The sequence below is a fragment of the Callorhinus ursinus genome, unplaced genomic scaffold (genome assembly GCF_003265705.2).
Source record: "Callorhinus ursinus isolate GAN/ISIS: 27379988/994484 unplaced genomic scaffold, GSC_fseal_2.0 scaffold4, whole genome shotgun sequence".
Lineage (NCBI taxonomy): Eukaryota > Metazoa > Chordata > Mammalia > Carnivora > Otariidae > Callorhinus > Callorhinus ursinus.
In genome coordinates, this window is record NW_027397066.1 from 76,453,990 (window position 1) to 76,477,863 (window position 23,874).

Below are 23,874 nucleotides of genomic sequence, written 5' to 3' on the forward strand. Positions count from 1 at the left end.
CACACACACACACACACACACACACACACACACACACACAAATGTGGAAATTTAAGCTTGAAACAATTCTCAGGGTTATATTTTTCTTTTCAGGTTTAAAAATGATGTACTTTCTATTCATCAGTTTATTCATTGCCATTTCTTCTCCCAAATTTAATATTTTATTCATACTGATTAAACTTAGAATTTTATCGGCAAATGATCTGGTAGAGTGTACCTGTTAATCACAGTGAAAGAGTTATGTTAGATTATAAATTTAATAACAGCATTTCATCCAAATAGCTATATGATCTGTGCTATTTAGAGACTATGAAGGATGGCGTAGAGATTATGAGACTTTTAAAGTCAACCAGCTGACATGTTAGCCTGAAGAATATTAGGTACTACCGCCTCAACAACAAAAATGGCAGTAAAAATAGAAAAGAGAGAATGAATTAGAAATATACATGACAGGATTTAGCAGTATACAGAAAATATATTAATATACAGATATAAAACAGTAGTTTCATACTGTATATGATATTTTTAAAATTAAATTATCAGTACATTCTGAAAACCATTGATTCCTTTAGGTATTCTTATATAGCTTTACTTACTATCTGCATAAGAGCCTATATTATATGTGTGTGTACATATATAATTTGTCTTCCTAAATTTCCTATTATTGCTTGCTTATAAAATTATAAAAAGTTATTCTAGTGGTTCAATATTTGTACACATCCTTGGTTATTTTCTTAAGAAATTATCCTAGATATGCAGCTTCTGAGTTAAATGATATGTATATGCACACTTCTAAGACTTCTGGTACTTTCAACCAAACATTGTACCATACTCCATATTCACACATTTTCGATAATTAAAAGTATATAAATTTCAATAGAATTTTAAAGGATTTATTAAAAAAAACAATAGTAACCTAATGCAATGTAAAATTCAGCTTTACATCACTGCACTTCACTAGATACTTAGAAGACGCTTAAACATATTCAAGCAGAGGCAATTGCTTGGGTATAACACATGGCAACATTAAAACCCTGAAAAAATGTTGACTAAATCATTTGGACACAAAAGCTCAGATTCTATCATTGATTATGTTAAGAACACAGACAAAAAGCAGTCTGAAAGTTAGCTCAACCTTTCTAAATGTGTATTACTGGTGTTTATAGAGGTACAAAATTATACCATGTAATGCAGTGGGGCTATTCCAATAACTTTTAAAATACAACAGCAAAACTTTTATATACCTAACTATAAAGGAGGGTCATGTTCAAAATGATAATGGGAAGCGGGGTTGGGGGGTCAGAATCCAAATCCAACAACTCCATAAAGAGAAGAGAGGACAAAAGAAAAAAGTAGCTGATCAAAATTTACCTGAAGTAGCTCATCCAATCATTACAATTTTTTTTTAATTTCATTTGCAAAACACACACACACACACACACACACACACACACACACACACAAAGCATCAAATAATCTTCAAGTTATTACTTCCAGAGCCACCAAAGATTATTAGGAAGAGAAAGACTCTAACAGTTGTTTTAAAGAGTTTTATTAAGGGGTTCTTGGTTGGTTCAGTTGGTTAAGCATCTGCCTTCAGCTCAAGTCACGATCTCAGGGTCCTGGGATGGAGCCCCGTCATAGAGCTCCCTGCTCAATGGGAGCCTGCCTCTCCCTCTCCCTCTGCAGCAACCCCTGCCTGTGCTCTTTTGCTCATGCTTGCTCGCTCGCTCACACTCTCTCTCTCAAGTAAAAAAATAAAATCTTTAAAAAAAAAAAAAGAGTTGTATTCAGCCGCAAAGATGATTATCGTCCAGTGACTGGTTTGGATTTCATTATTTATCTGCAAGTGTCAAATATTTTCTAGAGAATCTGTCTGCTGAAAAGTTCATTATATAGTAGAGTTAGAATAGGTTTGTACCATGGGCAGCACAATAAAAGAAATAAAAAGGAAAGTTGCAGAAGATTGCACAAGCACTTAGTCATACGACTACAATTAATATTAATAACATTTCCTTGGATAATATCTTCATGTAAAAACTGCTTACCATGTCTGTTTTTTGAACAGCAGCCTGCATTCTCAAACAATTGCAGGAGTCTCTTGTGTATTGCCATATGGGCAGAGAAGAAATCTCTAAGTCTGTGAAACTTGGAAGAAACAAAAAATATATTTTTTTCTATCTTCCATAGGCCTATGTAGGAAATCAAGGTGAATGAATGTCTCCAGGGAAAAGGGAAACAAAAAAGTAACTCATCATTTTGTTTGCATGTAAAACTTATACAGTGAAAGTTTTATCCCCCTGCAAATAACCTATTATGTCTAAGGTTGCTAGTTACAAAGTTATTTGTCAAAGTAATTTAAATATATATATATATATATAATAGCTATTTACAAGTCCAATAATTTGGGCTTATAATTTTTTAATGATTCAATAAAAAGTTTATATGTCATTATTAAAATAGAGAAATGATCAATACGCCAGTTGAATTATCCCAAGAATGAAGTTAAGGTATACAGAATCATAGCCCCCCTCTCAGAACAATACAAAAAAAAAAAAAAAAAGATCTTCACCTACCTATTTTCTTTAGTATTTATTCATCATTAAGAATCTCTTATTTTTGCAATATCACCTTCCTCCTATCTTCTTGATATGTTACCTCTTCCAAGATCACCAGTTCATTATAATGGTTATGTTTTAAGCTGATTGTTTCTTACCGTCATCTCAGAAAGTATATTGGTCTTAGTAAATTATTTCCAATATAAAATAATGAGGATTTTTTTCTGAGTTTTGTAGATATCTAAACTATTATCATGTCTATTTTAGTTTTATTTGCACAAATCTATCCTAAATTTTTGGCCTGTCAGCCTACAATAATCCTATTTATCCTTACTGTTGAGGAGAACGGAGGGAGAAAATGAAGTGGCAGTAATAAACCAGAAGACTTAATGGAAGAAAGGTACTTGGGGAGGAGGAGACACCGTGAGGCTTCCTAGATTCTCTGACATGTGTCACTCCCTGCCTAGCCTTTTCCCTTACCTGTTAGCAAAAATCATCTGTCCCTACTCCTCTCTGATCTTGACCTTGGCTGAGGAAACTCCTAAGACTGTGGTAAAGATTAAGAAACGTTTACAGGGCGCCTGGGTGGCTCAGCTGGTTAAGCCACTGCCTTCGGCTCAGGTCATGATCCTGGAGTCCCGGGATCGAGTCCCCCATCGGGCTCCCCGCTCAGCGGGGAGTCTGCTTCTCCCTCTGACCCTCCCCCCTCTCGTGTGCTCACTCTCTCTCTCAAATAAATAAGATTTAAAAAAAAAAAAAAGAAATGTTTACAAAACATTTAACACAATGCCTGGTCCATTAGTAAATACTCAATATATAGAAGCTTTGATTACTTTTTTCCTGACCTTTGCTTTTAATCTCTTACTTCCTGATTTTGGTTTGAGTGTAATAAGATTTTTGTGTTCTGTTTTGTTTTGTTTTGCAACTTCACCCTGATCCCTCTCCTCTCTGACCTCACTTCCTACCTCATTACATCCATGGTTTGGATTTACCACTTCAGCCCAGCAATATAAACCTGTTTCCTGACTTTTCCGTTGCTCATTTATTCTACCCAAATCTTTGTCTCAGTGACTACTGGGGCTGTAGATTGAAAATGCCTTTGGAAATTCCTGAGAGAATCTACAAATCACACCCAAAGTGTGGCATATTAAAGGAAGAAGAGGAGGAGGAGGAGATATTCCTTAGGCAAAATAGTTAAGCTTTATGTAGAATTCTAAAATGCATTCAGTTTTCCAAATTTGCATTCACATACAAAAACCCATGAGCTGTGGTTCATATACATGTTCTTATTCAATCAGCGGGATTGTGGGAATCACTAGAACATGAATTATTTTACATCCTTCAATTATAGGTCTGTCTGTATTACTTACTGAACTCTACCTGAATATATAAACCCCATACACTGAATAAAATGTCTATATTTTATCTCACAACCGCACACCAAAATCTCATTCCTTCAGCCATTTTGCAACCTATTACTCCAAAGAATGTACTGACAGAAACCAGAGAGGAATTCATTTTTTCCTTCTGCTTTTTAAGGTGTCCTCCTAAGAACTTAAACAAAAGAGTTCTGGAAAACAGGAAAAAGACAAAGTTCAAAATTGAGAAGGCTGATACTGTTTTTGAAACACCGAATCCACAATGTAAACGATTCCCTTCTCTATCATATTATAAATCCTACTGTTTACTCAATAAATGAGTAAAGATTTGAAACTAATCTTCAATGGTGGTTAACAGGTTACTGGATTTGAATGGCATTTTGGAGTTTTAAAATATATGTTAGACTTAACCTTGGCTCTTGTATCCTCATTAAAACTGATTGAATATGTATCAGCATTTTCTGACCTTGTGAAAATAGCAATGCATTGATACAGAAGGCCTAGTTCAGGAATTAATCTCAGAAATTTCCGAGTTAATGGAAGTTTCACTTCGAGATCCACTTTACTTTTGATTCCTGTTGACAACTGCTTCTTACCCTTTGAACTTTGATGCTTCTGGGATTGGTAAAATGGGTGCAGTTTTGCTCAGAACCACTGATTGATTGGGTCTCTGAAAAATGGGGTTGATGATGGCACTAGAATTTACATAGTGGTTTTATATGGTGACTTAGGCCTTGCTATAATTATTTTAAAACATTAAAAACTAATACATCACTCTGGAGTGGCAGGCCAGACTCCATGGCAGTCTTGCTTCATGCTGTTTGACAAATGACTAGTCATCCAGACAACATTTCCTCACTGAGTACCTTTGCCAGTCCTCATTTTGTTGCAAGTCTGTGGTAAAATCAGCAGGTAGCAAGGAAAATAGTACAGGAAGAAAAAAGAATAACTTGGGGGCCTCCAGAAAGTGGTATTTGGATATTTTTTAAAAATCACGATTTATTTGTTGCTCAAACCATGTACTGTTCCTTATTTTTTTTCTTTTTTGGTGAACAGATAAGCAATTGATATATATCAATGTATTAAAAATAGAAACAAAGCACCTAAAATATGAATCAAATAATTTAGTAAAGAAAAAATAAACTAAAAGGACATGAAGACAAATAGGGTAGACAGAGAAAACAAAAGGGTGACATAAAGTGACTTCAAAAATCTCAGTTCATCTCTGAACCAAACTACTCAAAAACCATCTGAAGATTTTAGAGGCTTTGAGTATCTTTCTTCCTTTGTAAGTTGAATTACTAAACTCTCAAATATTTTAATTGTTTAATATTAGGTAGAAAAATTCTGTGTACTATACACTTAAAAATTTTACCCAAAACTTGGATTTATGCTCTTGAGTTTTACAAAGCAAGACATTTACTAACAAAGCTAAAGACAAACTAAGAGAGAAAGGATGAAACTATTTGGTTTCTCCTCTTTTTACTTATTTTTTTTTGCAAGACCTCTAAAATAGTATAATGAAATAGATATAATTAGAGCATGTATACAGAAGCTGAAGATATTTTTAGGAGCACCTCTTAAATGTGTGTAGTTTTGGCAATATCATAATTGTGGAAACCATACAAGTGTTGGGAAATAGTCTGAGTGTCAATGAGGGTTTGAGATATGTTCCACCATAATTTTGAAATTTGGTTGTGATATCAATGTTCTTTAGATGCAACATCTTATTTTTAATCATTAAAATTTACAAGGGTCCTTTTGATAGATACTGGGAAAGGAAACAAAAAAAAGTAAGCAAATGCATTTTTTGTTGCAAATAAAAATTCAAGGAAGATATGTGGCATACTGACCCATTTTGCTTTGTGCTAAAACTTCAAAGTAACCATCAATACCATAAAATACAGTTCTATGGATTAGTGGAAATCTCAGCAAAAAGCAATGTACACTATAAAGCCTTCCAACTAGCATGTCCATTTCAAACATACTGAAGCTGCTTTATTAAAAATAAATAAATAAACTTAAAAAGTAGAAAGGAACTTCTAATATCAGTGTAATTTCAAAATCTCTAAAAGGGTACATTTCTTAATTCAGGATGGGTTAGCTAGTTCCATAAAAAAAGGATTTTGCTAATTAGTATTCTAAAAGATTTGTCTGACCCAATAAAGTTCATGTATAACAAGTTATTTTCAGTAGATTTAGTTCAATTCACTCATCCTATGATCATGTTTCCAGTAGAATTGAATAAAAGCAACTAGTACAGGATGGGGGATAAAAAGCCTTAATTAAATAAGATCTAGAGAAAGGATTTACGACAAGGGTTTCTAAATACCATCACTGCCCCCAATCCTTGTGGATATGAAAGTAAACCAGTTTGTGGTGGGGAATCATAGTAAACACTATATAGTATATAAACACTATACTACATATAGTATACACTATATGTAGTGTTCATCCATACATTCTTAATGTTGCACTTTAGGGGAGCTCACCTTTCACTGTAGCACTTAACCTGAAGATCCTTGACTATTACTTAGGGTACAACTTGTGTAAAACTATATTGTAGTCCACCTTACAAACTGGGAAACTGAAATCCCTTTTTCGATTAAGTTAGTAAAATCTCCAATGTCTTAATTTTGTAAGATCAGACAGGAAAATTGGCTTTTGATTGGCTGTTTTTAATTCTTTAGCTCATTAGGAACAGTGGGAATTTTATATGGGCTGGAATAACGAAAACATTGTGAAAAGAAGCTGCCAAGTGTTACTTGTGTGTAATGTAATTCAATTTTGTTCTACTATGAGTTACAGCAGTGGATACATGAAACTTAAGTTAAAATCAGCATATATGGTTTATGTGGTATAGCTAGCAGTTATTTAATTGGATTATAACTAATTTTTAGTTTAACATTTTTCAAATGTATTCATTAGAAATATCACACAGTACTGAGTTCAGTAAAACTTACCTACTTCTGTTAATCCTGAAATTTTAAGAATTATAAAGATTATCTTCTTCTGTAGGAAGTTCTAATGTTGAAATAAATTTTCTTCTTGCAAATGTTCATAGAAAATGTATTTATAATAGCCAAAAACTGGAAACAATACAAATGTCTAGTTACTGGTGAATGAATAAGCAAATCATGATATAAGCAATGGAATGCTTTTCAGCACTAACAAGGGATAAGCCACTAACACATGGAAAAACATGAATGAATCTCAAACATTTGTGCTAAGTAAAATGAAGCCAGACCCAAAAGACTACATTCCATTTATATGAAATTAAAAAGAACTTTATATAGAAAAAGAAAAATATTTCACAGTGACAGAAAGCAGATTTGTGTTGCCTGGTGCCAAGCGTGGGGGATAGAGATTGACCAGAAAGAAGCACAAAGGAACATTTTGGGTAATGGTGATATCCTATATCTGCATATAGTGGTAATGATCTTTTATTTATTTCATCAGAAGAACAGTCTTATTTTAGGGCATTATGTATAGATGGCATTTGTATGTGTAAACGACTGTCATTAATTAAGGAAAAGGGAAATATGTCAAGATTTATTATTCAATGGATAAAAACTCCTCAAAACAGAAATGTATAAATAATGTTAAAGAGTTGGAAAGAAGGAACTGCTATTTATAAGCAGCTTTACATGTATTATAATTACTATGAAAATGTGAATATTAAGTTAGAGAAGTCTTCTTATGTATAGGAAATTGCCATTTTGATTACGTCATCTAATGCCTCCTAGCCTCCTTTTGCTTATCTGGAAATACACTTATCAGTTAGTCCAGAACAATATTTTGTCATTCAACTGAAATGTCAACACTTCAGAAAGACATAAGTTAACAAAAGAGGAGTAACATTACCAGTCTCTATTTGTTCAATAATATAAAATGTATTTGAAAATGCTTAACACTTGTATAAGACATAAAAAATTTCATTTCTTTCACCAAATAACTTATCTTCATGGATTCTATCAAAAAAAGATGTTTATAGCAATGTAATATATGGTAGCATAGAACCTCTACATTTCCAAAAATATGATACTGAAGTAGGCTGTAGTATATCTGACTGGGAAAATATTGTTCAGCCAGTGAAAATGTAATAAACAGAATACAATATTATAGGGGATTAAGGAGGGCACTTGTGATGAGTGCCAGGTAATGTATGGAAGTGTTGAATCACTATCTAGTATACCTGGAACTAATATAATGCTGTGTGTTAACTAATTGGAATTAAAATAAAAACTTTAAAATAAAATTAAAATGTTTATAAATGTGAAAAAAAAGAATACAATATTATAAATGTGGTCTGACTATTGGTATTAAAAATTACTTAGGAAAAATCTCAAAAAGAACGTATCAACAAATGTTAACCTGCCTTTTTCTTTAATACTGGGTTTCTGAATCATAAACAGGATAAGTTCTAGGAACTAGACTAAGAGGCTCCAAATTCCCACTCAGCAATTGAGGCTACATTTCTGCCCTCAGATCTAGAATCTTTTTTTCCTATACATATCAAGAAACGCCTCGGTAGGCTACCTATCTATTTCATATTTAGGAACCCTGTGATAAGCTATTGCTGAAGGACAGACAGTACACTCCAATTACCGTTCATAAACAGCCATGTCATATTATAGTAATTTTACCTTGTCTCTGATAGTTAAACACCTCCACTTAGCCTCTGCCAACCTGGGATACTATATTCAATTTTATATAAAAAATTCAATTTTTTATACTAATTGTCATGCCACATTTATAATTTTATATCCTATTTATTACATTTTCACTGGCTAAATAATATTTTCCCAGTCAGATACACTATCACTAACTTAAGTATTCTATTTTTTGGAAATTTAGAGGTTTATACTACCATATCTTACATTGCTTTACAAAGGTTTTACGCTACCATTACATGGTTATACATTGCCTATGAGTACCAGCATATAGAACTGTTCAGAGATGCTTGTGCTCCAACCCCCTCCCATGCATTTCTTAATGTTTTGTGAAGGGATTGTCCCTTTCCCAGATAGGGAGATGAAAGTTTGTTCAGAACAAATCCATTCCAACATTCCCACCTCCCTGAATATCTATAGAATACCAGAGAAGTTGTGTATAGGTTACCTCAAAAATCCATTCATTATTGGTCCATCCTTCAGTTAGCCAATCTAACAAACTACTACCACCAGTCACAAGTATCAAGTCAGTATCTTAAATATCAAATCCCAAATCATAACCACGCAAGATAACATATTTGCCCTAATTGATACTTATACCCCATCCTGTATTGTATAAAATTTTTATAAGTGGGCTTTATAACTCTGAGTTATTTGGGATCTAACTTGTATCTGGAGGCAATAAGGGGTGAGGTAGGTGAGTCCAGGAGAGAACTGTGATTCCCCAGGGCCAGTCATTGAGAGTCATTTATGCAGAGACAGGCTGATTGATTCCTTCAGAAGCCATGAGAGATTGCTTCTTATACCAAGGAGTTTCAGTATTGAAATCTGAAACTCAGATTTCCCATCAATTCCCTTCACTTATCATGAGAGACTTTATAAAGGCAGATTTAATTGGAGGTTGACTTGTGCTACCCTTACAGTCAAGCCCAAGTCTTGTCCTCAGTCATATCTGCCCTGGAACTATGTAATTTAAGAGACTCCTTCAAAGCTGCCAACAGGACTTTCAAATTTTACCCCATTTCTGAGTTGAGTATTCATTGCCTTCAATTTCTCCTTTACCCTTTGTATTATTTGAAGGCTTCAGAGCAGTTAGCTGGAACCACAACCTTTAACTTAGGAATAAATCCACACATATTTGGTCAATTAATTTATAATGAAGGAGGCAAGAATAGAAACTGGGAAAAGGACAGTCTCTTCCATAAATGGGGTTGGGGAAACTTAACAGCTACATGCAAAAGAATAAATTTGGACCACTATCTTACATCATATACAAAAATTAACTCAAAATGGATTAAGACTTGAATATAAGACCTGAAACTATGAAAATCCTGGAAGAAAACAGGCAGTAAGTTCCTTAACATCAGTCTTAACAATGTTTTGTGGTTTTTGTTTGGTTTGGTTTGGTTTGGTTTGGTTCTGATTTTTCAAAAGCCAGGAAAATGAAAGTAAAAATAAACAAATGAGACTACATCAAACTGAAAAGCTTCTGCACAGTAAAGGAAGCCATCAACAAAATAAAAAGATAACCTATTGAATTGAAGAAGGCATATGCAAATCATACATCCAATTAGGGGTTAATATCCAAAATACATAAAGAACCCATACAATCCAATAACAACAAACAATCTGGTTAAAAAATGGACAGAGGTTCTGAAGAGACATTTTTCCAAAGAAGACATATAGATGGCCAGCAGACACTTGAAAATCTCAGTACGAATCAAAACCACAATGGGATATCACTTCACACCTGTAAGAATGGCAATTATCAAAAAGAAAGAAATAACAAATGCTGGCATGTATGTGAAGAAGAAAGAACCCTCGTGCATTGTTGGTGCAAAAGCAAACTGGTGCAGCCACTCTGGGAAACAAGATGGAGGGCCCTCAAAAAATTAAAAATAGAACTACCACGTGATCCAGCAATTTCATTAGTGGGTATCTGTTTGAAGAAAATGAAAACTCTAATTCAAAAAGATATATGCACCCCTATGTTCACTGCAGCATTTGTTTGGTGGGTCTATAGACTTGGTGGAAGAAGGAAGCTCAAAAGATAGATGATGATGAGCACCCGATGATTAAAATAAAAACTTAAAAAAAAAGATAGATGATGGCATAGGAGAATGGAATATTTGAAACTGAGATTCTAGAGGGGTCAAAGTTGTTAATAAAGGTTATGTTTGCAGATAAAAATATAAAAGCAGTGCCATTTGCGTTAAGTAGAAAACATAAGTATAATGCAACTGAAACATTATTAAACTCTAGTTAGTTTATGTTGTCTGTCAAAGGGAGTTTAAGATTTGCCTTACCTTTATAAAAATTGATACAAAATTTCAAGGACACTTATTATCCCCAAGCTGAGGCTTTGTTCTTGCCATGATAAGAAAGTATCAAAAGGTAATTATAAAAGACACGACTTTCACACCATAACACAATATGATTTTACATTATCCCTCTTTATCACTTAAAGCTAACTGTTGTAACAGTAATCGACATGCCACATTGTAGAAACCTGCCCTACCTTGCAAATGGGGTCAAACAGTGGACCTACTATGCTGTGGCCAACAGCAAATCTTACCTGAATCTCACATGCCCCTTCTTCTTACCCCTGAACCCTCTACCAAAGGAAAAAATATTAAAGCACTTTCAGATCTAGTCACAGGCAGTCTGTCAATTTGACTATGTATGAATGAGCTCCAAAGAATTGACTAATATATAAATATGACATAAATACCTTAAGCATTTAGAAGATTTGTACATTCTCTCTCATCCTTAAATGGGAGTACCCTGTCAATGGCTAATTGCAAACAATATCCTTCTTTATATTTTCTTAAACTTGATTTTGTAAGTGTGAAACAGTTTAATATTTACTGACACTCCTGTTAACCAGTTTACTTGAACATAGTCACCCATAATATTGGAAATTTCCTATTTGCTCTAAGAGTTTTTAGCCATTCTGCTAGTGACCTGGTTCCAATAAGCATCCAATTTTTGAAAAAAAAAGAATGTTTATAAGGAAAAGTAATAATTTTCTTTTTTTCTTGATCATATTTCATAAGAGTTCCACAGTCCAAGATTATATAATAAACACTGCGAGTTTTAAAACCTATGAGAAGCTGATACCAAACAACCAAATTGAAGAGTCTTAAATGCTAACTCTTCCCTATTTTCAGGTACACACAAAGACGCATACATATATACTCACACAGAGTAAGATTTAGAGCAACAAAATTTTGCCTGACTCAGGTGAAATGATCAACTTTTACAGTCTTGCCTGCAGGAAAACATTGTTTTATCTCTTTAACAACTTTTATAAGCAAGATAATACATACAGTAGTAAGGTTGATATATTTTTTGATGTGGCAAACCAGTCACATCAACATTCAAATCTGTGTTAAGATTTTTCCCTATAGCAGAGGGGTCACTCTGCAAAATACTAATTCCACACGCTTCTACAGAGTGATATTGGGAGACTTCAGATTCACCAGGAGTTATCAAAATCAAAATACCCAACCTTAGAGTCAGACTTTTGCACACCCTGAACTGTTGGGAATTGCCAGTCTAAATTCTGCTATACCTTAGCCATGGGTTGTGCTTTTGATTTAGTAGATAATTTTTTGTCTTCCATCTCCTCTAGCATCCTGAATCTAGGAAAATACTTTTTTTTTTTCAAATTGTGGAGACAGAGAAAAAAAAAGAAAGGGAGAAAAAAAAGGGAAAAAGTAGTCTTTGTTTCTCTCTCCTTTCTTCTTTTCCTTGGTTTTATGTAATTGTGAAATATTATTTACATACATAAAAGTACACAAAATTTAAATATGCAACTCAATGTATTACCACCAACAATGGAACACCTGTGTAATTACTACCTAGAAAAAGATAGAACATTACCAGTGACACAGCCCCCATTGCCCTGTCTCAACCATTAACTGTTTATCCCCAAAGGTAACCACTTACAGGATTACCAGCCTTCCCATTCTTGCTGCCTGTTTTTGAACAGTTATCATACAATATGCAGTTCTTTTGTTTGTTTTTTACTCAACACTTAGTTGGTGAAATCTATCCATGTGCTATATTTAAATGAAATGTTTGTTTTCATTTCTGTACAATATTCCATTGTATGAATATAATGTAATTTATTTATTCATTCTACTCTCAAAGAGTGTCTAGGCTATTTCCAGTTTGAGGCTGTTATGGATAATGTTGCTATGAACGTTTTCTGTGCTTGTCTCTGGGTACACATATTCCTCTTTAGGGTATATACCTAAAGAGTGGAATTGCTGAGTCTTAAGAAAAGCATATAGTAGTTTTCAGAGATGCTGCCAAATTGTTTATCAAAATGATTGAATCAATTTACGATCCCAACAATAGTACTCTGGTGACTCCACATCCTTGCCAACAATTAATATTGTCTATTTATTTACTTTAATCATTCTGGTTCTTCTGTAGTAATATTCCATTTTTCTTTTAGTTTGCATAAACCTAATAACTAATGAGGTTGCCATGTTTTCACCTTGATTGCCATTTGTCTTCTTTTGTGAAGACTCTTGCCCATTTTTCTAATTACTGTCTATTTTATTCTTACTGATTTAAAGAAGTTATTTTTGTTAGATATGTGTATGGGAAATATCTTCTACTGTGACTTATGTTCACTCTTAGTGGTGTCTTTTGAACTACAAAGTATTACTGTAGTCAAATCTATCAATCTTTTGTACTCTGTTCAAGAAATCTTTTGCCACCTGATCTTGTGGATATATTAGATACGTTCTCTTATTTTCAGAAGTTTTACTGTTTATATTTTATATATTTATATATAAGCCATTTGGTATTGATTTCTGTGTATGTTGTAAATTAGGAGAAAAGTTTTACTATTTTTTACATGTATATCCAAATTGACCTAGTAGTACTTACTGAAAAGATCTCCCTTTCTCTATATATTGCTGCACCAGCTGGGCATAAATCAAGTGTCTATGTATACAAGGATAATTTTCATTGATAATGTCTATCCTTGTATAAATACCACGCTGCCTTAATCACTGTATACAGCTATAACTAGACCAGCTGACTGCAGCTGACTACAGTCAGCTTTTTCTTTTTCTTGAACATTGTCTTGGCTATTTTTATCCTTTTGCAATTTCATATAAATTTTACATTCAGCATTTCACTCTCTCTCTTTCTGTCTCTCTCACAAAAAGAACCTGGGGATTTTGGATTGGTAATTCAGTTAATCTATGGATCAATTTGAAAAGACTTTATATCTTCATAATATTGAGTCTTTAAATCAATAAACATGATATACCCATCCATTTATTTAATACTTCAGTCAAGAAAGTTTATTCACGTAGAGGTCTTTTACATCTTTATTCCTAGGTATTTTCAATGCTGTTGCAAATGGTATATATTTTTAATTTCATGTTTTAAGGTTTTGTTGCTGGTATACATATCTGATTGATTTTTGAATTTTGAGTCTGTACCATAGTAAACTGGTAACAAACATTTATTTTAGTAATTTACCCTATTAGTATTACCCTATTTAGTATTTACCCTAGCTTGACTTTTCTACATACATATTCCTACCAGCTCCAATCCATATCTTCTATTTCATTTTTTTCCAATTCTTAAGTATTTTTTTCTTTTTTTTAATTGTTGTTGATACTGTTTGGCTGTTGCAGTACACTGTGTACCTTCAATTGAATACAAGTGGTAACAACTTGTAGCCTTTAACAGAATCTCTAAAAAATACTTATTTGGGGGCACCTGGGTGGCTCAGTCAGTTAAGCGTCTGCCTTTGGCTCAGGTCATGATCCCAGGGTCCTGGGATTGAGCCCCCCATCGGGCTCCATGCTCAGTGGGGAGTCGGCTTCTACCTCTGCCTCTGCCCCTCCCCCTGCTTGTGCTGTCTCTGGCTCTCTCTCCACCTCTCTCTCAAGAAAATAAAATCTTTAAAAATATATATATATTTATTTTATTAATAAGAATGATGTTTGCTACAGGTTTCCTGAAAATTCTCTTTGTGAAACTAAGAACAATTCTTTTATTTCTAGTTTGCTGGATTATTTCTAGGTTTATTTGTTTGTTTAAAGACTAATGTTAAATTTTATCTGTGCCTTTTCTGAATCTACCAAAATGATTATAGGATTTCTCTACTTTATAGTGCTGATGTAATGAATTCCGATGACCATTTTTTTTTAGTTTTATTGAAAAATAATTGACACACATCACTGTATAAGTTTAAAGCATACAACATGATGGATTGATTCACACATATTGTGAAATGATTATCACAGTATGTTTAGCTAACATGCATCTTCTCATATAGATACAAGAAAAAGAACATTCTTCTGATGAGATCTTTTAAGATGAACTCTCAACTTTTTTTTGTATGATTCATTAGTGTTTGCCGTAGTTATGTTGTATATTATATCTCTAGTACTTATTTATCTTATAATTGGAAATTTGTACATTTGACCAACTTCTTCCAATTCCCCCTCCCACCACCCTGTGCCTCTGGTCACCACAAGTCTGATGTATTTTTATATGAGTTTTGTTTTTTTTTTTACATTCCACATATAAGTGAGATCATATAGTATTTGTCTTTCTCTGTCTCACTTATTTCACTTAACATAATGCCTTCAGATTCCATCCATGTTGTCGCAAATGGTAGGATTTCTTCATTTTTTGTGGATAAATAATATTCTATTGTAGGTATTTTATATATATATATGTATGTGAGATATATATATATATATATATCTCACAACTTCCTTACCCATCCATCCATTAGTGGACACTTAGATTGTTTCCATGTCTTAGCTATTGTAAATAACACTGCTGTGAACCTAGGGGTGTAGATATCTTCTCAAGTTAGTAATTTTCATTTCCTTTGGGTATATTACCTGAAATGGTATTCCTGGATCTTATGATAATTTTGTTTTTAATTATTTGAGGAGCCTCCATACTGTTTTCCATAGTGGCTGCACCAATTTGCAATTCCCCCAACAGTGCAGGAGGGTTCCTTTTCCTCCACATCCTCACCAGTATTTGTTAACTCTTATCTTTTTGATGATGGCCATTCTAACACGCATGAGGTAATTATCTCATTGTGGTTTTCGTTTGAATTTCCCTAAGGACTAGTGATGTTGAACATCTTTTCGTGTACCTATTGGCCTTTCATACATCTTTGGAGAAACGTCTCTTCAGGTCCTTTGCCCAGTTATTAATTGGGTTATATTTTTGTTATCAAGTTGAATGACTTCTTTATATATTTTTACAAGAACCCTTATCAGATGTTTGGTTTAAAATTTTTTTTACATTTTGTAAGTTTCACTTTATTGATGGTTGATTTTGCTGTGTAGAAGCTTTTTAATTTGATGTAGTCCCACTTGTTTATCTTTGGCTTTGTTGCCTGTGCTTTAGGTGTCATATCTAAAAATTAACAAGACCCATGTCAAGGAACTTTATTTCTAAGTTTTTTCTAGGAGTTTCATGGTTTCAGGTATTACATTTAAGTCTTTAACCAATTTCAAGTTAATTTTTGTGAGTGGTGTAAGATATAGTCATTTCATTCTTTCTTTTTTTAAAGATTTTATTTATTTATTTGACAGAGAGAGATAGAGATAGCGAGAAAGAGAGCACAAGCAGGGGGAGCTGTAGGCAGAGGGAGAGGGAGAAGCAGTCTCCCCACTGAGCAAGGAGCCCGAAGCAGAGCTTGATCCCAGGACCCCGGGATCATGACCTGAGCCGAAGGCAGACACTTAACCGACTGAGCCACCAGGCACCCCTAGTCATTTCATTCTTTGCATGTGAATATCCAATTATTCTAGCACGACTTATTGAGAGAATATGTTTTTTTCCATTGAGTGTTTTTGCTCCCTTGTCAAATATTAGTTGACTGTACATGCATAAGTTTATTTCTGGGCTCTCAAGTCTGTTCATTGTTCTGTCTGTTTTTATGCCAGTACCACACTGTTTTGATGACTGTGGTTTTATAGTACAGCTTGAAATCAGGAAGTGTGATGCCTCCTGCTTTGTTCTTCTTTCTCAGGATTGCTTTGGCTATTTGGGGTCTTTTGTGGTTTGATATAAATTTTAAATGTGCTTTTCCTACTTCTTTAAAAAATGCTATTGGAATCTTGCTAGAAATTGCATTGAATCTATAGATGGACTTCCATAGTATTAACATTTTAACAATATTAATTCTAATCCATGAACATAGGATACCTTTCCATTTTTTTGTGTCTTCTTTGATTTCTTTCATCAATGTCTTGTATTTTTCAGAGTAGAGCTCTTTCACCTCTTTAATTAAATTTACTCCTAAGTATTTTACTCTTTTTGAGGGTATTGTAAATGAAATTGATTTCTTTTTTTTTTTAGGAAATTTTTTGTTAATGTATAGAAATGCTACTGATTTTCATATTTTAATGTTGTGTCCTGCAACTTTACTGAAGTCATTGATTAGATCTAATGGTTTTTGGTTGAATCTTTAGGATTTTCTATATATAAAATCGTGTCATCTGCAAATAGAGACAATTTTTCTTCTACCTTTCCAATTTTGATACCTTTTATTTCTTTGCCTTGCCTGATTGCTCTAGCTAGGACTTCTAATATTATGTTGACAAGGAGTAATGAGAGTGGGCACCTTTATCTTGTTCCCAATTTCAGAGAGAAAGCCTTCTACCTTTGACCATTCAGTATGATGTTAGCTGTAAGCTTGTCATCTATGGTCTTTATTATGTTGAGATATGTTCCTTCTGTGCTTAATGTGTTGAATTTTTATCATGAATAGATGTTGAATTTTCTCAAATGCATTTCTGTATCTATTGAGATAATTATATGAGTATTTTCTTTCATTCCATTAATGTCTTGTATCACATTTGTTGGTTTGCATATGTTGAACCATCCTTACATTCCAGGGATAAATTCCACTTTTCTTGGTGAATGATTCTTTTTAATGTGCTGCTGTATTTGGTTTGCTACAATTTTATTGAGAATTTTTGCATCTGTATTCTTTAGGGATATTGGCCTATGGTTTTCCTTTCCATTGGTGTCCTTTCCTGGTTTTGGTGCAAGATAACGCTGGCTTCCTAAAATAAGGTTGAGAGGATTTCCTCCTCTTCTGTTTTTTTTGGAAGAGTTTGAAGATTGTTGTTGATTCTTTACATGTTTGGTAAAATTCACCAGTGAAGCAATCTGGTCCTGGGCTCTACTGTGTTAGGAGATATTTTATTATTGACTCAATCTCCTTATTAGTAAACGGTGTATTCAGATTTTGTATTTCTTCCTGACTCAGTCTCGGAAAATTATACACATTTCTCAGAATTTTTCCATTTCTTCTAGGTTGTCCAGTTTGTTGGTGAATAGTTGTTCATAGTAGCCTCTTATGATCCTATGAATTTCTCTGGTGTCAGTTACAATGTCTCCTTTTTATTTATAGTTATATTGATTTCAGTTCTTTCTTTTTTTTCCTTGTTTATTCTAGTTAAGGGTTTGTCAATTCAGTTTATCTTTCCAAAGAATCAACTTTTAGTTTGGTTAATCTTTTCAATTGTTTTTCTGTTATATATTTGATTTATTTCTGCTCTAATATTTATTCTTTTCTTTCTTCTACTAATTTTGGGCTCAGTTTCTTCTTCTTCTTCTAGTTTCTTATGGCATAAAGTTAGGTTGTTTATTTGGGATTCCTCTTGCTCCTTAATACAGGTGTTTATGGCTATGAACTTGCCTCTTAGAACTGTTTTTGCTGTATTCCACAAGCTCTGGTATATTATATTTCCACTTTCATTTGTGTCAAGAAACCTTTTTTATTTCTCCTTTAATCTCTTCTTTAATTCATTGGTTGTTCAAGAGTGTTGCTTAACTTCCATGTGTTCATGACTTCCCAGCTTTCCTCTTGTTACTGATTTCTAGTTTCATGCCATTGTGGTCAGAGAAAATACTTGGTATAATTTTAAACTTTCTAAATTTTCTAAGACTGGTTTTGTGTTCTAATATATGCTCTACTATAGAAAATGTTTTGTGTGCACTTGAGAAGAATGTATAACTACTGTTTGGATAAAATGTTTAGTTTATCTCTGTTAGGTCCATTTAGCCTACAGTGTTTTTCAAGTTCACTGTTTCCTTATTGATTCTCTGTCCAAATGATCTATCCATTGTTAAGAGAGCGATATTGAAGTCCTCACCTATTACTGTATTACTGTTTATTTCTCTTTAACTCTGTTAGTTTCTGCTTTATATATTTAATTGTTCCAGTGCTGGGCACATAAATATTTGTAATTGTTACATTTTATTGACATGTTGACCCCCCTTATCATTACATAATGACCTTCTTTATTTTTATCATTTTTAGTTTAAAGTCTATTTTGTCTGAAATAAGTACAGCTGTCCCTGCTTTTTGTTATTGTTGTTATCAATGTTGCTTGAAATATTCTTTTTTCCTTCATTTTCATTATATGTATCTTTAATACTAAAGTAAGTCTTCTGTAGATAGCATATTGTTGGATCTTGATATTTTTTAATCCATTCATCTATTCTATGTCTTTTAATTGGAAAATTTAATCTGTTTACATTTAAAGAAAGTGTTGAGGTGTCCATTGATATATGGATAAAGAAGAAGTGGCGTATATAATGGAATATTACTCAGCCATAAAAAAGAATGAAGTCTTTCCATTTGCAACAACATGGATGAAGCTAGAGAGAATAATGCTAAGTGAAATAAGTCAATCAGAGAAAGACAGATACCATATCATTTCACTCATATGTAGAATTTAAGAAACAAAACAAACAAGCAAAAGAAAAAAAAATGAGAGAGACAAACCAAGAAACAAACTCTTAACTATACAGAACAAACTGATGGTTTATAGGGGGAGGTGGGTGGGGAAATGGGTGAAATTGGTGAAGGGGATTAACAGTACATTTATCATGATGAGCACTGAGTAATGTATAGAATTGTTGAATCACTGTATCATACACCTGAAGCTAATATAACACTATATGTTAGTTATACTGGAATTTTTAAAAATTAATTTTAAAAAAGGTATATGTACCCCTATGTTCACTGCAGCATTATTTACAATAGCCAAGATATAGAAGCAACCCAGTGTCCATCAACAGATGAATAAAGAAGATGTGACATTAATATATATATAATTACTTTATATATATATATTATAAAATATAATGTATATAAAGTATATATATAAATATATATAATATGTACATATATAAATACAATATACAATATATATACATATATACAATATACAATATATACATATATAAATATATAAGATATATACATAATATATATAATATATACATATATAAATACAATATACTATATATACATATATACAATATACAATATATACAATATATATACATATATAAATATATATATAATATATATACATATATATATAAGTAACCTATGATTCTAGGGAAATTAACCAAAAAATAATTTTCAATATTATTTATTGAAGTAGAAATCTGAAAAGTTTTATTAAATATGGGCATAATAGTATTAATATCACCTAACTACTGAATAATGAAGCATTTGGAAATAAAGTAGCTATCTGTGGTTATAATAAGAGGATAATTAATTCTAAGGTTGAACAAGAAGTTAGAAGAAGTATTACTGAAACAAGTTATACTAAATATGTATCATGCTTCTTTTTGGCTTGGTCTTACATAGCATCATAAAAGGGAATTAAATATGAAGTAAGAAACAACCAAAATACAGAAATCCATGCTGATGTTAGGTCAAAAGATTTTTCAGTACTTAAAAATTAACTTAAAAGTTAATTTGGTATTGATTGTGTATGACCTCAGATTCTCAATAAATACTTGTTGATGTTCTTTTATTCTATTTGCTTCTTTCCACAGGTGGAGAGGTCCCATACACGACTCTGGCTACTCGAATGATGATGGGGGCTTGGTGGTTGTTTGCATTGATTGTCATCTCATCTTACACAGCAAATCTTGCTGCTTTCCTCACTATTACCCGCATTGAAACCTCCATCCAGTAAGTAGACAAAGATTCCAGTAGCCACAAAGCATGAGGAATGACAAGAATAGCCAAAGCTATTTAAATAAGTATGAGGTATCTGATAATAAATTTACATCCTCCTTTTGAATAAAGGCTTAGTTTTGTGACATGCAATTATCACTGTATTAGTAGAACACTTTTTATAAAATAAAATTCTGGGTGTAATTTTAATATTGCTTCCTACATTTTCCTGGAAGAAAAACACATATTCAGTATTTTAGCTTCCACAAAGTATGACAATGTTTGGGCAACATTGTAAAAAGGAAGGAAAAAGAGTCATACTAAAATATATATATATTTCAAGTTTGACAATACCAGTTTTTATCTTGAGTCTGCCCCATTATGCACTGTCTGAGTAAATAGTTGGATAGACATTAGATGATTGATAGATGACAGGTAGGGAAAGAGAGAGAAAGAGAAAGAGAGAGAGAGAGAGAAGGGGACACGGGAAGAGGGAGAGAGATAAAAGAATCTCTAAAGAGAGAAAACCACATTCTCTTTGTTTCTTCATTACATTGTAGCTAATGTCATAGCTACTGTGGTCATTATTACTGCTGCTTGTTCAGCTGCAGTGGTGGCAAGTTTTCACCAACTATGGTGCACTTACTTAAATCCTAAAAGTTACCTAAGTCAATGTCTCAGTTCATGAAAGCCACTCTCACGAGCCCCAAGTGTCCAAAGACCTATGATCTAACCCCGCCAGTTCTGCTTTTGTGGTTTCAGGCCATACGATCAGCACCACAGTACAACTTCTGCCTTATTAGAACATAATGTTCTGTATATTGTTTTCAGAAACAATTTCCTGAAAATGTTTTATTCATCCAAAAATGAGACAGTGTGAATTGTCTCAGAGTTGAAGAACATTCGTTCTCCAAAAAACTGACAATTCAAAATTATGAATAATTAAATTTGTTAAGAAATTCATTAGGGATTTAATTCATTCTCAAAGGAAAACATAAGAGTTATTCTTCCCTTTAGAAATATTTGTAAATGAAGTCCATTAATAGCCACAAAACTATTATAACACAATACTAAAAATAAAATCAAGAATTAATGATCTATAAAGAAGTAGGATATATTTTTTCAATTACCTGTGGTATACACTGAAACCCCCAAATTCAACTAATAATCATAACAGACAGTTAATTATTTCATCCAGTTATTGAAAGTAGATGAAGAAACAGAAGTTTGCAAGTTAAATTCTCAAAATCATATAGCCAATAGTGTCAGAGCTGGAAGTCTAACCTATGTCAATCTGATACCAATCCATGGTCTTACCCACTGAAATTTTTCCTCATCTAGTGATGGTTTTTACAGTTTTGTTTGTCTAATCTGCTTCCCTGGGGTTGCAGACCTCATGGTGTGTGTGTGTATCTGACTATTTAGTCATTACCAACTTAGCCAGCATTAGTTTGTATCTTGACTTTTATGCATTAGCAGTGGGAGGAGAAGCCTCTATCAAATTTTTACACCCATAAGGTTTCTCTAAAGCTAAAACCTAATAGAAAAAAGATGGTAATTTCACATGATGTTTCCCACGAGTATAGTTCCACAATCCACAATAACTGAGCCTTCATTTCTTAAAAAATTATTTCTTTCTAATGCCAGCTCACATTATTAAAAGTCAACAGTGGGTATAATCAATCTCCCTTCCTTCTAATCTTATCACTAGACTAATTTTGAAAGGGGAAAAATCAGAGCCAAAGGAGTTAAGAGAAGCCTGATTCTCTCCCCAAACTTAAAGATATCTTCTAATTTCATGCCTCAGCTGCATTGGTAACCATAATTGCTGGCAGTGTTTCTTGGAAACATTTAAAGTTCCGTTTGCAACTAATGTCAAACTTTCTTGGAAAATTCCAAGTTTAATTTTTCTTAGACAGACAAAACCCACAATACCATCCAATGTCATGCTCCTTAATCATTTCTATTCATGATTTGCTCATCACTACATGAAGCAATGCTTGTCAATACACCTTTTTCAGCTCATTTTTGCCATGTTATTGGCGTACATATACCAGCCACATGTTCATTCCCAAAATTGCTTCTCCAGACCCAGAGGGACAGAGATAGTTAGAGGGAAGTCAGTGAGAGGAAGGGGAAAAGCTGCTACTTCTGAATAGATAGTTGACAGAAACTCTTAGAGTTTGGTAAGAGAAATCCAATAGATTTATTCTTGAGGAACTGAATATATTTTACAAAATTTACCCCTTTTTCAAAATTAGATATTTATCCACATCTAACCTGCTAGTTGGCACTTGCCATTAATTAAAATTTTGAAAGTGAATTTTCCCTGAAAAGGTAATTCCCAAGTTTAATTTTATACCCCTTCAATGATAACTCTGTTCTGCTGCTTGATATGATTTCATATGACAGCTGATGATACAGTTGGGGTGGGTAATATTGAGGTAGACAGCTCAATTTCTAAAGGAAAAAATTATGCAATTTCTACAAAACTCTAATGACATTTGGACTTGTTCATTGTGATCGAATGGTAACAACAGGTAGCTAATTGCTTTAGATACCTAGCAAATGGAATGTACTTTTTTCCTACTGGTAACCAGGCTAAAATTGGCAATGGTGATATGGAGCATGTGAAGTTTTGAAGGTAATTTCAGAGGAAACACTGGGTAATAACATCATGAACATTAGTTCCATTAGTCTTTGTTGTGATGCGAATTTCAAAAACCTACTTCTTTCATATACAAGGTGAAAAGAGCTATGAAGGAAATCACAGTTGTACAGTTATAGTCATTAATAACTTTAGAATCAGATTGGTCTTTGGTGGTGAAAACTGAGGTCTTTCATTTCCTGGGGCTGTAAGTAAGCTTGGGTCTATTCAAAGAGATCCCAAACTCCCACCATATTTTTATGTTTAAAGCATTCAGTCACCATAATGTTTGAGGTTGGACTAAACAAATATTGACTTCATGTAGTCACTGAATAAACTAATTTGGGATAAATTTCTTTCCAAGTATATGCAAAAAGAGATCCATATTCTATCCTATCACTGGAGCAGACTCCTTTTTCATTAGCATACCAATAATAGGACTTTTGTATCCACATTTGCTCACATTTGGAAAAGAAAAAAAAACATTGAACAATCGTTTTTCTCAGTGCCACACAATAGACTATGAGATAGCCCTGGACTTAGAAATCTAAGTCTGTCTAGACAATGGGGAGGGTATGTGCTATGATGAGCACTGTGAATTGTGTAAGACTGTTGAATC

The 23,874-nt window shown here is 33.1% G+C and overlaps 1 protein-coding gene across 5 annotated transcripts in view; it reads left to right on the forward strand.

Annotated features, from left to right (window-relative positions):
• Nucleotides 1-23,874, forward strand: part of GRID2 (glutamate ionotropic receptor delta type subunit 2) — a 1,442,323-nt gene that overhangs the window by 1,155,909 nt on the left and 262,540 nt on the right. For all 5 annotated transcript variants that reach the window (XM_073891966.1, XM_073891967.1, XM_025873456.2 and 2 more), the window contains exon 12: nt 20,485-20,623. In XM_073891966.1, the coding sequence (XP_073748067.1) occupies nt 20,485-20,623 (139 nt within the window). The remainder of the gene's footprint in view (nt 1-20,484; nt 20,624-23,874) is intronic.